General features: G+C 48.1%; 1 protein-coding gene across 1 annotated transcript in view; it reads right to left on the bottom strand.

The window, feature by feature from the left end:
• The window catches only part of KNTC1 (kinetochore associated 1), a 318,233-nt gene that overhangs the window by 279,446 nt on the left and 22,105 nt on the right, over window positions 1-16,682 (bottom strand). Inside the window, exon 4 of the mRNA XM_030219253.1 lies at window positions 10,533-10,648. Coding sequence (XP_030075113.1) covers window positions 10,533-10,648 — 116 coding nt within the window. The remainder of the gene's footprint in view (window positions 1-10,532; window positions 10,649-16,682) is intronic.

Below are 16,682 nucleotides of genomic sequence, written 5' to 3'. Positions count from 1 at the left end.
AAGCTGTACCAGTGACCACATCTGAATTCAGACCAGCTCTAGAGAAGTGGTTCTCCACCTAAACGGGAGAGTATAAGTGTAACCTATGTGACTGTAAATGTTTTTAATATTTTTCTATTATGTCACTTTGCTCTTGTCAATAACACCTTAAGACTTTCAATATACCCCTGATTCAGAACAATTTCTGGCCTGCACTGATTTATTGGTGAGGGGAAGGTGTGGAGAGGGTGGATTTTGGTGCCAACAGAGTCCCAGATTTAGTGGTCCCAACTTGGAAGACAGAGCAAATTCCTAGAAAGTTAAACTTGCAAGAAAGTTACCTCCCTGAAGCTGTGCCCCTGGTCTGGCATATAGCTGAATATAGCAGCTGTAAGAGCCCCCAGCCCAGCAGAAGTTAAACCTGTTTACATTTCACAGCAGATAAAAACACACATGATGTAGTAATGTGTGTGCACTTTAACCACAATGAAGCTGGATAGTGCTCTGAAACACATTTTACATGAGTACATATGAGTTTTGTTTAGTTTATTCAGAGCTTTGATATACTGCCCTTCAAAATCACAAATCACAAGATTTATCAGTGAAGTTTACAAGAATCACAATAAAAAAGACAAATAAAGAAGGAAGAAATAGAAAAAGTCTCCATGGACAATGTCTCAAATCCAATGGCCAGAGGATGACTTCCCTATTTCCCAACATCGTCCCCACAGAGAGTTATCATGGTGATCCAAAAGCCTGGGAAAACAACATTTTAACACAGTTTTAAAAAGAGGACAATTTGGATTTGCCTTAGAGAAAAGGAGGCAAAACATTTCAGAATGAGGGGGCTACATAGCTGAAAACAATATGTGTCCATGCAGATATCAATCCATTATATATTTCCTGTGGGTGAGCTTTGCCCCTTCCATTCGCCATCTTTATATACCCTGTTAAACACACATTTCAATTGTATTTCATTTTTAATTAAGATTAAGGGACCATTTTTTGCTTGGATACTGAGACTAGACCCTCAAGGAAACAAAACCAGTCACATGGAGAGTAATAGGCAGCCTAACATATGTGCCTACTTTTACTTTTGAAAGTTAGCTCATTGAAAGTAGACACACACGTTTACTCCTGCTCTTTAGAATGCATAATTTTCCATTTTAATTTATAAAATAAGTGCACAAGTCAAATTTTCACCCTTCTATTGACCCCAGGAATGCCTCTGACCAGGATGGATACACTTGCAAAGGTTTAGGTGCATTTACACCAGAAAATTTCAATATCAAATATCAGAGTGCAGACAGTCGGACTTCATCCCAGTTATAGCACAAAAACAGTGTTGTGTGCACTGATAAGTTTGAGAACAAAGTTGGATTGGGGTCTACCGACTATGGTCATGCAACAGGACTTGTCAGCTGCATTTGATCTGGTAAATCTCAAAATTTTATTGGGAAGGCTGACTCAAATTGGTATTTCAAATACAGTACTGCGGTGGTTCTCTGGATTTTTAAAGCACTTGATTCTACAAGTCATGTGGAATAAGACTCTCAAAGTCATGGACAATGGAGTGTGGAGTACCACAGAGTTCCCCAATTTCCTCTATTCTTTTTAATGTATAATCTGAGTGAATTTCAACATGCGCTTTGTCCTTTTGATGTAACATATGCTGATGACATTTCGTCATAGTTCCCCCGCAATAAAGGGCTTTCAGAAGACAACAGATGCAAGTGTTTGCAAGGATTTCTCGATGGATGCTTGTGAATGGTTTGAAAGTTAATCTCAATTAAACAAACATCGTATGGGCAGCAGGTAAAGATATGGATTTTTCAAAATTAATTAGCTACAGCTGAAATTTCAATCCAGACCGATATTAAAATATTAGGGGTGATTCTGGATTCTACTCTGGGAATGGGGAATCAAGTCAATCAAATTGTGAGGAAGGAGTTTTTTAAACTGAAGTTACTTCACCAAATTAAGCCATACTTAGAACCTTCTCAATTTAGAACAATATTGCAAATTACGGTTTTAAGTAAAGTAGACTATAGTAGTATTGGTCTATTAGATTTACCAGATATACAATTGTGCCAAATTCAGGCAATTCAGAATGTGAAAGCAAAGTTGATACTGGGTGGAAGATCTATAGATCATACTAGTCCATTTCTAGTGAAGTTGCATTGGTTGCCTATGAAGGCAACCATTCATTTTAAGCCAGTGGTTCCCAAACCTGATCCTGGAGGAACCCCAGCCAGTCAGATTTTCAGGATATCCACAATGAATATTCATGAGATAGAGTTGAATAAGGTGGAGGCAGTACATGCAAATCTCTCTCTTGAATAGTCATTGTGGATATCCTGAAAACCTGACTGGCTGGGGTGCCTCCAGGACCAGAAGTGGGAACATAAGTACATAAGTAGTGCCATACTGGGAAAGACCAAAGGTCCATCTAGCCCAGCATCCTGTCACCGACAGTGGCCAATCCAGGTCAAGGGCACCTGGCACGCTCCCCAAACGTAAAAACATTCCAGACAAGTTATACCTAAAAATGCGGAATTTTTCCAAGTCCATTTAATAGCGGTCTATGGACTTGTCCTTTAGGAATCTATCTAACCCCTTTTTAAACTCCGTCAAGCTAACCGCCCGTACCACGTTCTCCGGCAACGAATTCCAGAGTCTAATTACACGTTGGGTGAAGAAAAATTTTCTCCGATTCGTTTTAAATTTACCACACTGTAGCTTCAACTCATGCCCTCTAGTCCTAGTATTTTTGGATAGCGTGAACAGTCGCTTCACATCCACCCGATCCATTCCACTCATTATTTTATACACTTCTATCATATCTCCCCTCAGCCGTCTCTTCTCCAAGCTAAAAAGCCCTAGCCTTCTCAGCCTCTCTTCATAGGAAAGTCGTCCCATCCCCACTATCATTTTCGTCGCCCTTCGCTGTACCTTTTCCAATTCTACTATATCTTTTTTGAGATATGGAGACCAGTACCACTGCTTTAACCTACTGATGTTTATTCACAAAATTCTATACGGACAAGCTCCAGATTATCTTCAAAATATAAATCTCTTTATATTCCGCACCTAGTGAGCTTCGTTCCACTCAGGAAATCAGACTGAATGTACTGTCAGTATTAACTTGTTGAAATTCGGTTACTAGAAGGAGATCTCTGATAGGTAGTGATCCTGATTTGTGGAATAAGCTACCATGCAATATATGAGATATTACATGTTATCACACTTTTAGGAGGCCAGTTAAAGGTTACCTTTTTGCACAATATAGCGAATGCTACATACCTGTAGAAGGTATTCTCCGAGGACAGCAGGCTGATTGTTCTCACTGATGGGTTGACGTCCTCGGCAGCCCCCTCCATCGGAAAGTTTACTAGCAAAGGCCTTTGCTAGTCCTCGCGCGCCCATGCGCACCGCGCATGCGCGGCCGTCTTCCCGCCTGAAACCGGCTCGAGCCAGCCAGTCCAGTATGTAGCAAGACAATACACTTCAAGGGAAGACTCAACTCCAAAGGGGAGGCGGGCGGGTTTGTGAGAACAATCAGCCTGCTGTCCTCGGAGAATACCTTCTACAGGTATGTAGCATTCGCTTTCTCCGAGGACAAGCAGGCTGCTTGTTCTCACTGATGGGGTATCCCTAGCCCCCAGGCTCACTCAAAACAACAACCATGGTCAATTGGGCCTCGCAACGGCGAGGACATTAATGAGATTGACCTAAAAAATTTACCAACTAACTGAGAGTGCAGCCTGGAACAGAACAAACAGGGCCCTCGGGGGGTGGAGTTGGATCCTAAAGCCCAAACAGGTTCTGAAGAACTGACTGCCCGAACCGACTGTCGCGTCGGGTGTCCTGCTGCAGGCAGTAATGAGATGTGAATGTGTGGACAGATGACCACGTCGCAGCTTTGCAAATTTCTTCAATGGAGGCTGACTTCAAGTGGGCTACCGACGCAGCCATGGCTCTAACATTATGAGCCGTGACATGACCCTCAAGAGCCAGCCCCGCCTGGGCGTAAGTGAAGGAAATGCAATCTGCTAGCCAATTGGATATGGTGCGTTTCCCTACAGCCACTCCCCTCCTATTGGGATCAAAAGAAACAAACAATTGGGCGGACTGTCTGTGGGGCTGTGTCCGCTCCAGGTAGAAGGCCAATGCTCTCTTGCAGTCCAATGTGTGCAGCTGACGTTCAGCAGGGCAGGAATGAGGACGGGGAAAGAATGTTGGCAAGACAATTGACTGGTTTAGATGGAACTCCGACACGACCTTTGGCAAGAACTTAGGGTGAGTGCGGAGGACTACTCTGTTATGATGAAATTTGGTGTAAGGGGCCTGGGCTACCAGGGCCTGAAGCTCACTGACTCTACGAGCTGAAGTAACTGCCACCAAGAAAATGACCTTCCAAGTCAAGTACTTCAGATGGCAGGAATTCAGTGGCTCGAAAGGAGGTTTCATCAGCTGGGTGAGAACGACATTGAGATCCCATGACACTGTAGGAGGCTTGACAGGGGGCTTTGACAACAGCAAGCCTCTCATGAAGCGAACAACTAAAGGCTGTCCTGAGATCGGCTTACCTTCCACATGGTAATGGTAAGCACTGATTGCACTAAGGTGAACCCTTACAGAGTTGGTCTTGAGACCAGACTCAGACAAGTGCAGAAGGTATTCAAGCAGGGTCTGTGTAGGACAAGAGCGAGAATCTAGGGCCTTGCTGTCACACCAGACGGCAAACCTCCTCCAATGGAAGAAGTAACTTCTCTTAGTGGAATCTTTCCTGGAAGCAAGCAAGATGCGGGAGACACCCTCTGACAGACCCAAAGAGGCAAAGTCTACGCCCTCAACATCCAGGCCGTAAGAGCCAGCGACTGGAGGCTGGGATGCAGAAGTGCCCCTTCGTCCTGTGTGATGAGGGTCGGAAAACACTCCAATCTCCACGGTTCTTCGGAGGACAATTCCAGAAGAAGAGGGAACCAGATCTGACGCGGCCAAAAAGGAGCAATCAGAATCATGGTGCCTCGGTCTTGCTTGAGTTTCAACAAAGTCTTCCCCACCAGAGGTATGGGAGGATAAGCATACAGCAGACCCTCCCCCCAGTCCAGGAGGAAGGCATCCGATGCCAGTCTGCCATGGGCCTGAAGCCTGGAACAGAACTGAGGGACTTTGTGGTTCACTCGAGATGCGAAGAGATCTACCAAGGGGGTGCCACACACCTGGAAGATCTGTCGTACCACACGGGAATTGAGCGACCACTCGTGAGGTTGCATAATCCTGCTCAACCTGTCGGCCAGACTGTTGTTTACGCCTGCCAGATATGTGGCTTGGAGCCCCATGCCGTGACGGCGGGCCCAGAGCCACATGCTGACGGCTTCCTGACACAGGGGGCGAGATCCGGTGCCCCCCTGCTTGTTGACATAGTACATGGCAACCTGGTTGTCTGTCTGAATTTGGATAATTTGGTGGGACAGCCGATCTCTGAAAGCCTTCAGAGCGTTCCAGATCGCTCGTAACTCCAGAAGATTGATCTGCAGATCGCGTTCCTGGAGGGACCAGCTTCCTTGGGTGTGAAGCCCATCGACATGAGCTCCCCATCCCAGGAGGGACGCATCCGTGGTCAGCACTTTTTGTGGCTGAGGAATTTGGAAGGGACGTCCCAGAGTCAAATTGGAGCAAATCGTCCACCAATATAGGGATTTGAGAAAACTCGTGGACAGGTGGATCACGTCCTCTAGACCCCCGGCGGCCTGATACCACTGGGAGGCTAGAGTCCATTGAGCAGATCTCATGTGAAGGCGGGCCATGGGAGTCACATGAACTGTGGAGGCCATGTGGCCCAGCAATCTCAACATCTGCCGAGCTGTGATCTGCTGGGACGCTCGCACCCGCGAGACGAGGGACAACAAGTTGTTGGCCCTCGTCTCTGGGAGATAGGCGCGAGCCGTCCGAGAATCCAGCAGAGCTCCTATGAATTCGAGTTTCTGCACTGGGAGAAGATGGGACTTTGGATAATTTATCACAAACCCCAGTAGCTCCAGGAGGCGAATAGTCATCTGCATGGACTGCAGGGCTCCTGCCTCGGATGTGTTCTTCACCAGCCAATCGTCGAGATATGGGAACACGTGCACCCCCAGCCTGCGAAGTGCCGCTGCTACCACAGCTAGGCACTTTGTGAACACCCTGGGCGCAGAGGCGAGCCCAAAGGGTAGCACACAGTACTGGAAGTGGCGTGTGCCCAGCTGAAATCGCAGATACTGTCTGTGAGCTGGCAGTATCGGGATGTGAGTGTAGGCATCCTTCAAGTCCAGAGAGCATAGCCAATCGTTTTGCTGAATCATGGGAAGGAGGGTGCCCAGGGAAAGCATCCTGAACTTTTCTTTTACGAGATATTTGTTCAGGGCCCTTAGGTCTAGGATGGGACGCATCCCCCCTGTTTTCTTTTCCACAAGGAAGTACCTGGAATAGAATCCCAGCCCTTCCTGCCCGGATGGCACGGGCTCGACCGCATTGGCGCTGAGAAGGGCGGAGAGTTCCTCTGCAAGTACCTGCTTGTGCTGGAAGCTGTAAGACTGAGCTCCCGGTGGACAATTTGGAGGTTTTGAGGCCAAATTGAGGGTGTATCCTTGCCGGACTATTTGCAGAACCCACTGATCGGAGGTTACGAGAGGCCACCTTTGGTGAAAAGCTTTCAACCTCCCTCCGACTGGCAGGTCGCCCGGCACTGACACTTGGATGTCGGCTATGCTCTGCTGGAGCCAGTCAAAAGCTCGCCCCTTGCTTTTGCTGGGGAGCCGCGGGGCCTTGCTGAGGCGCACGCTGCTGACGAGAGCGAGCGCGCTGGGGCTTAGCCTGGGCCGCAGGCTGTCGGGAAGGAGGATTGTACCTACGCTTACCAGAAGCATAGGGACCAGTCTTCCTTCCCCCGAAAAATCTTCTACCTGTAGAGGTAGATGCTGAAGGCTGCCGGCGGGAGAACTTGTCGAATGCGGTGTCCCGCTGGTGGAGAGACTCTACCACCTGCTCGACTTTTTCCCCAAAAATGTTGTCCGCACGGCAAGGCGAGTCCGCAATCCGCTGCTGGATTCTATTCTCCAGGTCGGCGGCACGCAGCCATGAGAGCCTGCGCATCACCACACCTTGAGCAGCGGCCCTGGACGCAACATCAAAAGTGGGGTCACAGAAAAAGTGGGAGAGCGACCAAGGAAGCCAGAGACTGGAGGATGTGGGAACAATGAATAATTTTATTAAGAAATTTGGAGTCTCCAAATTTCTTAATAAAATTATTCATTGTTCCCACATCCTCCAGTCTCTGGCTTCCTTGGTCGCTCTCCCACTTTTTCTGTGACTCTGTTTTTTATCGTGGGGTGTTTGAGTTCTCCGCTTTTTTGGCGGATTTTCTCCCGCAACATCAAAAGTGTCATAAACTCCTCTGGCCAGGAATTTTCTGCACGCCTTCAACTGCCTGACCACCTCCTGAAAAGGCTTGGCTTGCTCAGGGGGAAGAGCATCAACCAAGCCCGCCAACTGCCGCACATTGTTCCGCATGTGTATGCTCGTGTAGAGCTGGTAAGACTGGATCTTGGCCACGAGCATAGAAGAATGGTAGGCCTTCCTCCCAAAGGAGTCTAAGGTTCTAGGGTCTTTGCCCGGGGGCGCCGAAGCATGCTCCCTAGAACTCTTAACCTTCTTTAGGGCCAAATCCACAACTCCAGAGTCGTGAGGCAACTGAGTGCGCATCAGCTCTGGGTCCCCATGGATCCGGAACTGGGACTCGATCTTCTTGGGAATGTGGGGATTACTTAATGGCTTGGTCCAGTTCGCAAGCAATGTCTTTTTCAGGACATGATGCAAGGGAACAGTGGACGCTTCCTTAGGTGGAGAAGGATAGTCCAGGAGCTCAAACATTTCAGCCCTGGGCTCGTCCTCCACAACCACCGGGAAGGGGATGGCCGTAGACATCTCCCGGACAAAGGAAGCGAAAGACAGACTCTCAGGAGGAGAAAGCTGTCTTTCAGGAGAGGGAGTGGGATCAGAAGGAAGACCCTCAGACTCCTCGTCAGAGAAATATCTGGGGTCTTCTTCGTCCTCCCACGAGGCCTCACCCTCGGTGTCAGACACAAGTTCACGGACCTGTGTCTGCAACCTCGCCCGGCTCAACTCCGTGGAGCCACGTCCACGATGGGGGCGTCGAGAGGTAGACTCCCTCGCCTGCATCGGTGAAGCTCCCTCCGCCGACGTAGTCGGGGAGCCTTCCTGGGAGGTGGCCGCGGTCGGCACCGCACGCGGTACCGACGTCGGGGACCTCAACCTGGGCGATGGACCAGCCGGCGCCACGCTCGACGGTACCGGAGGCGCAAGCACCGCCGGTACCGGAGGGGTAGGGCGCAACAGCTCTCCCAGAATCTCTGGGAGAACGGCCCGGAGGCTCTCGTTCAGAGTGGCTGCAGAAAAAGGCTGAGAGGTCGATGCAGGCGTCGACGTCAGAACCTGTTCCGGGCGAGGAGGCTGTTCCGGGCTGTCCAGAGTGGAGCGCATCGACACCTCCTGAACAGAGGGTGAGCGGTCCTCTCGGTGCCGATGCCTGCTGGGTGCCGAATCCCTCGGCGACCCAGAGCTCTCGGTGCCGACACGGGGAGGAGACCGGTGTCGATGCTTCTTCGACTTCTTCCGAAGCATGTCACCGGAGCTCCCCGGCACCGACGAGGAGGACGTAGAATCCATCCGTCGCTTCCTCGGGGCCGAGACCGAAGAAGGTCGATCCCGGGGGGGCTGTACCGCAGGAGCCCTCAGGGTAGGGGGAGACCCACCCTAAGGCTCACCGCCACCAGCAGGGGAATGGACAGCCCTCACCTGCACTCCTGACGATGCACCTCCGTCCGACGACATCAGCAGACGAAGTCTCGGTACCACCGACGTCGATGCAGTCGCCCGATGCCTCGGCGCCGATGCAGAGGTCCGATGCCTCGATGCAGTCGATGGAGCAGCAGCCAAGGAAGATGGTCCGGACGCTGACGACGTCGATGCACTCGATGCCTCCGGTGCCGATGTCGACGAAGAGCCCGAGAACAAAACGTTCCACTGGGCTAATCTCGCTACCTGAGTCCGCCTTTGTAACAGGGAACACAGACTGCAGTTCTGAGGGCGGTGCTGGGCCCCTAGACACTGAAGACACGCAGAGTGCCTATCAGTGAGCGAGATTACCCGGGCGCACTGGGTGCACTTCTTGAAGCCGCTGGAAGGCTTCGATGTCATGGGCGGAAAAATCACGCCGGCGAAATCAAAGGCCGAAATGGCGAAAATTGAAGCACCAAATTTTAAAGGGAGAAAAATCTCGACCGAGGCCAAACTAGGCCTACCCCGACAACGAAAGAAAACTTACGGGGCAAAAGCTGTGAAAATTACGGGAAGGGCAGAAAACCCGAAAAGGTCTTCCGGAACACTTCCGGAGCGCTTCCCGAACTTTTTTTAAAGAAAACCAAGGACAAAACACGTCGAAAAGGACGCGCGAGGTGGACTCTCTGGGGCACGAACGGCGTAACACGACCGTACCGAGCGCGGACGAAAGAAGACTGGCCGGCTCGAGCCGGTTTCGGGCGGGAAGACGGCCGCGCATGCGCGGTGCGCATGGGCGCGCGAGGACTAGCAAAGGCCTTTGCTAGTAAACTTTCCGATGGAGGGGGCTGCCGAGGACGTCAACCCATCAGTGAGAACAAGCAGCCTGCTTGTCCTCGGAGAATTAACAGGTACATAGGATAGTGATTAAATGTTTTGAGGTATAAAAAGTGAGCCTTTCGGTAAAGCGGAATAGAAATGTCCATATTAGATTAGATTAAAAGGCCATTTCTGTGTGTAAAATGTCATTTAACCAGAAGAAATGCTTTTTAAAATTAGTCTATTCATCTTCAAAATTGTACCACAGGTATGGCATTTGAAGCTCGACAAATACACAGTAACTAACATACAAACATAACAAGTCATACAGGGGTCCTTTTGCTAAAGTGCAATAAGCACTAGTGAGCACTTACCACGGCTTAAAATTAAAATGGGATACGTGTAGGAGTCCTGTGGTAAGTTCCTAATCTGTGCGCATCACCCACGTGCTAAAAATATTTTTATTTTTCACAGAGGGCTCATGTTTGGGGGCAGAGAGTCGGCGTTTCTGCGCTAATCAGTTAGCGCAGCTGCATTACCGCATGAGCCTTTACTGTCTACAAAATAAGTGCCAGTAAGTGCTAACATGGTAATTTTTATAATGGCTGCACACTAAAGGCAACATTAGTGCATGGCCATTAATGCAAAAATAGGAAAATTGGTCATTTTACTGCTGTGATAAAAATGGATTTAGTGTGCAAGAGAAACCCACACAAGGGCACACCAAGGCTACTTTATACTGCAGCTAAGTAAAAGGACCCCATATAGCAAGAGATAACATGAAAAATAACTAAAGTATGAAAGTCATTAGGAAGAAGGAGTAAATACTTATCATAATTGTAGACAAAAAGGAGGATAAAACAAGCAGATGAACAGAATTACTGGCTGCTTACTTTTGTAAGCAACATCTTTCTTGAGGGTACATGAATAAAGTGAAAGTTGCCATTCCTCTCTCCAACCATAAGAAATTGGCCTTCTTGACATAAACCAACCACATCCACATTAGAATCTGTTAAATTTCAAACAAAAGTATTAAAAGTCAGTATTACAATCAGACAGCGTTAACCATCTTATTTATTTTTTATTGCAAATATTTATATCCCACTAATTCAAGAAATACTTCTCTATCAGTAGGTCACAATTTAAAATAAGTGAAAGAAAACATAAAAAATATAACAAATTATAAAAGAAAAGAAAATATCAGCAAATCCCTTCAATCAGAGTAGAAGTAAAATAACCTTAAACCAAAACCCTCCCTAAGCTGAGCAGTCACAGGCTTCTTCAAATAATGTTTTCCAGAATCGTCATATGTTCTGAGATAGCTCATTCCAGTATTTAACAACTGCTAGTAAAAAAAAAAAAGGCGTAACACAGGATGAGACACATTGAACCACCTTAAAAGAGGCAACACCTGTTCATCTGCATATTGGCTTACTATGGTTCCAGAAGATCCTGTAGATATGCAGAAATTAGATCTTACCTACTAATTTGCTTTCCTTTAGTCCCTCCGCACCGGCCCAGAATGCAACCGATGGGTTGTTAACACCTTCGCTTTCCAGCAGGTGGCGACTAAAAATTCTGACTCTAGAGAGAGCCAATGGGAGTCCTGGCCAACTGTAACTAGACTCAGTATTATGGTAACAAAGCAGATGAAGAAGAAGAAGAAGAAGAAGAAAAGGATCACTCATTCCGTGCCCCCAGGAAACTTGAGCAGCCACCCAGGACATACCATCCAAGAACATATGTCTCTTAAACAAAGTGTCTGAACCAAAAAGGATTTCTGTTAACCTTTTGTAGTTTATTTTCATATCTATATCTATCTATATATTTTTTTTTTAGCACAGGACTGCGAATTTGCAAAGCAGCTCCAACGACACAAACAAACCCAAATATGAGAAAAAAAATCCAAACGTTCTTCGAATAACTGGGAGGGATCTGGGTTGGTCCGAAGGGACTAAAGGAAAGCACATTAGCAGGTAAGATCTAATTTCTCTTTCCTTAGCGTCCCTTCGGACCGGCCCAGAATGAAACTGATGGAAAGTAACAAAGCAGTATCCTCATGGGAGGGACCCTAACAACCCCTCTGTGAGAACGCTAGTGCCAAATACTGCCTCCTGACGACATTAAACATCCAAATTGTAATGCTTAGAAAACAAGTGTAAGGAAGACCATGTAGCTGCCTTACAAATTTCCAAGGAAGGCACAAGAAAGTGCTCTACCCACAACACAGCTTGGCCACTGGTAGAATGCGCCTTTACACTCTCTGGAACAGGTTTCTCAGAAAGAAGGTAAGCTGAAGCTATCATCTCCTTAAGCCACCTGGATATGGTAGATTTAGATGCCAGAAAACCTTTACCTGACCTCCAATCAACGCAAACAGACGATCAGTGCTCCAAATGATCTCGGTCGTTTTTACATAGCATTTCAAAATTCATCTGACATCTAGACACTGTACACGGCACTGTTCCTCCAAACCGGAGGAAGAATTGAAAACAGGCAAAACTACAGACTGAGATAAATGAAAGCGAAACAAAACCTTAAGAAAAAAGTACAAAATTACTTGTTCTTTAGAAAACTCCAAAAATGGAGAAAGACAAGAAAGGGCCTGCAATTCCGAAACTCTCTTAGCTGAGGCAATGGCTAAGAGAAAGACTGCCTTAAGTCAAATCCTTGAGAGAACAGGAAGCCAGGTGTTCAAAGGGTGCCCTTAGTAAGGACCGAGAGGACCAAGTTCAGATCCCAAACTGGAAAGATCACCCTAGAAGGAAGACGTAAGAGATTCGCACCCCGAAGGAGCCGAGAAATATCTGGATAGCTTACCTTGAATGCGCCCTCGAAAACTCGTGAGCGTAGTAACTTTCACCTTTAAAGAAGCAATAGCCAACCATTTATCAAAACCCTGCTGCAAGAAATCCAAGATCTCTGGCACTGAAGCCCGAAACGGGGAAATGTTTTTGTCAGAACAATGTGCCTCGAAACAACCACCAATTTCTAATATAATTAAGAGAAGTTGATGGCGATGTGAAAGAAGCAGAGTGGCAATCACATTAGCAGAAAAACCACACTTCGTCAACCACGCCCACTCAAGGACCAAGCCATAAGACAAAATCGAGTTGGGTCTGGATGAACTACTGGACCCTGAACTAAGAGTCCGTGAGAATCCGGAAGTCTGAATGGAGGGCCCGTCTAGAAGGCGAATGAGATCAGCATACCATGAACGGTGAGGCCAATCCGGAGCTATCAGGATTATGAGACCTCTGTGAGCTTCGATTCTTTGAATGAGACACCCCAGGACAGGCCAAGGAGGAAAAGCATACAGAGGACCCAACGGCCAGGACTGAAGAAGGGCATCCACCCCGATCGCCCTGGGGTCTCTCCTTCAACTGAAGTACTGAGGAACTTTTGCAATTAGGCTTGAAGAGAATAGATCCATGACTGGCTGGCCCCAATGATCCACGACCTCCTGAAATGCCTGAACTCCGAGGGCCCACTCTCCAGGGTTCAGAGTGTGATGGCTCAGAAAATCCACCTGAACACTCGCTGTTCCTGCTACATGTGATGCTGTGATGGCCTCCAGATGGCTCTCTGCCCAACCCATGAGTTGCATATCTTCTTGTTCCAAGAGACAGCTTTTCGTTCTCCCTTGATGATTGACATAGGCCACCGTCATGGTATTGTCCGACAAGATGCGCAATGATTTACCCAAAACCAGAGGGCGAAACGCTTCCAAGGCCAGGCGAATTGCCAGCCGAATTGCCCTGGTTTCCAACAGGTTGATCGAGCAGGAGGCCTCCTGGCGAGACCACAGACCCTGAGCATACTGACCAAGACAATGAGCGCTCCAACCTCTGAAGCTGGTGTCCGTCATGATCACTGTCCACTGCGGTGAATCCTGAGGCATTCCCCTGGACAGACTGGATATCCGGCGCTACCAACATAGGCTGCTGCGTTCCCGGATTCTCGCCAGTAGGGAATTTCTCTGCGGCGACCACCTGGAAAGAAGAGACTTCTGAAGAGGCCTCATGTGCGCCCTGGCCCATGGCACTGCCTCTATCATTCCTGCCATCAAGTCTAGCATCTTAAGATAATCCCTCACACAGGGAACCGAGGTTTGAAGAAAAGTCTGAATCTGGGCCTGTAATTTGCGGATCCTGGTCTGAGGGAGAAACACTCTGCCCTCAACCGTGTCAAAGGAAATCCCCTGATAGTCCAGGGACTGAGAAGGGACTAGGCAGCTCTTGAGAAAGCTGACCACCCAACCGAGGGATTGCAGAAACTAGACCACCCGATCTGTAACCTGCAGGCTCTCTTGATATGACTTTGCTCTGAACAGCAAATCGTACAGGTAGGGATGGACTTAAATCCCTTCCTTTTTAAGGGCTGCATGCACCACCACCATCACTTATGTGAAAGTGCAAGGAGCTGTAACAAGACCGAAAGAAAGAGCCCGAAACTGGTAATGCCTGCTCAGAACTGCAAACCTTAGAAAACGCTGATGAAGGGGCCGAATAGGAACATGCAAGCAAGCCTCTGTCAAGTCCAGTGCAGTCAAAAACTCCCCGGATATGACTGCCACTATAACCGACTGAAGAGTCTCCATATGAAAACAGAAAACCCAGAGGGAACAATTGACTGCCTTGAGATCCAGAATGGGACAGAAAGATCCCTCCTTCTTCGGGATGACGAAGTAAATGGAATAACGACCCTGTCTGAGTTCTGTGGAGAGAACTGGACAAACAGCCTACAAAGCGAGAAGCCTTTGAAGCGTGTCTCAAACCACACTTCCCTTGACCAGGGAGCAACAAGGAAACTCCAAAAAGGCGTCGGGAAGATGCCACGTGAATTCTATGGAGTACCTGCCTCAAATAACCTCTACCACCCACTGATCGGAGGTTATCTGGGCCCACCGCCAATAAAACTGTGTTAACCATGCTCCCACAGGAACTAGAGGCTGGGCCCGGAACACTTCACTGGGCACGACGGGAGGAGGATTGGAAGGAAGCTCTTGAGTCTCTGTCCCCTCTTCTAGCTCCCTGAAAGGACTGATTCCTCTGAAAAAAAAAGAAAAAAAACGAGACTTCTGCGTGGGAGACACCCTCCCTGGCAAATACCGCCGAAAATCACCCCCACAGCCCCTAGTGGGTTGCGAAGAACGACCCAACATCCTGGGCCTGTCCTCAGGGAGCCGAGGAACCTTAGTTTCTCCTAGACTGTGAAATAACTTATCCAAGTCGTCCCCATAAAGAAGGGAACCTCGAAAGGGGAACTTGCTCAATTTTGACTTGAAAGCTGCAGCTGCAGCCCAACCATGCAGCCATAATGAGCGTCTAGCAACTACTCTTAAAGCCATAGATTTAGACGAATCCCTAACTAGATCATGCGTGTTGGCCAAAAAGGCAGACCCCATTTTTGCCACTTCAGCATCTATCAAGGCCATATCATCTGAAGGTCTATCTGAAACGAACTCTGACCAACGGAAACAGGCCCTAGCAACCAAGGAACCACAGATGGCTGCCTGAACCGCCAAGGCAGAGACATCAAAAGCACTCTTCAAAAGGGCTTCCATACGCCTGTCTTGAACATCCTTGAGGGTGGTGCCCCCATTCACAGGGACCATATTCCGCTTAGTAACCGCTGAGACAACAGCGTCCTAAGGGAGGGAGGGGGGGGGGGGGTTTAAAAAGGGCCTTGTCCGAATCTGGCACTGGATAAAGATGAGCCATTGACCTAGCGAGACTAAAAGGAGAATCTGGGGCATCCCATTGAGCCGGTATGATGTCCTGGATATCCTGATGCATAGGAAAGTTTTTACCTGTTTTTTTTTGTTTTTTCTTTTAAATATCTTTATTGAGTGACGATGCACTTCATAAAAACAACAGGTCAACGTTAAAGATATACATCTGTTCAATTAACATGTAAACCATGAATTACAGTATTTGTAACAAATCAACCCTCCATGCAACTGCGTTTCCTTTTTTATTTTCTCCCTCAGAACCCCCCCCCCCCTCCTTCCCTCCCTCCCTCCCATCCCTCCCCCCTTCTCCAGGTACATGATGGAACCCTAAGCTTACTAGTTCCTAAGCGGTAGTATTCGTATCTTCTGGGAGGTCCCCTTTGTCATATAGCTGAGAATACTTTTGCCAGATTTCTCGATATATCTTATGTCTCTGCCTGTCGGCATCAGCGTGTATTGCAGCTCGACCCACGCCACCATTTCTTTCATCAGATGGTGCCATGACTGATTTGGCGGCGGCGATGGCTCTGCCCAAAGCTGCAGGATACACTTTTTTACTAGAAGGGTTGACAAGAGTACAAATCTGCTCTGTGCTTCCAATAAGCCCTCTTCCCGTAACTGTGCCGCCCCCCCCCCCCCCCCCCCCAATAACAAGACTCTGAAGGACCACTCAAATGACTTCCCTATAACTGTTTCCATAACTTCCAAGGAGTGAATCCACAGTTCTGCCAAGGCCGGGCATTCCATAAAAGTGTGGACGAATGTGCCTGCCTCCCCTTGACATTTTGTACACCCTTCATCTTCCCAAAGTCCCATCTCCTTCCCACGCTGTCGGGTGATGTACACCCTATGGAGTATACAGAATTGAATGTCTTGTAATGCTGCATTCGGAGTAACCCTGTGAATGTTCTCAAATGCTTCTCCTAGCCCTTCCTGTGTTATCTCTTCTCCCAATATCCTGCTCCACCCTTCTGCTAATTGGGCCAGAGGCTGTGTTCTCTTATGCTCAACTATGCTCTGATACCATTGAGAAATTCCATTGGAATTTTCCGGCGTCACCTTATCTAAAACTGTAAATTGTATAGGGGAGCCTGCTTCCCGCGCCAGTTTATGATAGTAGTCTCGCACTTGTAAGAACTGAAAAAATTGTTTATGAGATAACGTCCACGTGTTCTTGACTTGCTCAAATGTTGGAAAGGTCTGGTTGTCTAATTCCAGCAACTGCCCTATATATCTACACCCTCCTTTCCGCCACATTTCAAATTGACTTCGCCCCACTTACGCAGGGAAACCCGGATTGCCTATCAAT

This window comes from Microcaecilia unicolor, chromosome 11 (assembly GCF_901765095.1).
Source record: "Microcaecilia unicolor chromosome 11, aMicUni1.1, whole genome shotgun sequence".
Classification (NCBI taxonomy): domain Eukaryota; kingdom Metazoa; phylum Chordata; class Amphibia; order Gymnophiona; family Siphonopidae; genus Microcaecilia; species Microcaecilia unicolor.
Note: the sequence above shows the minus strand (reverse complement) of the source record. Positions and strands in the feature narration are given on the sequence as shown.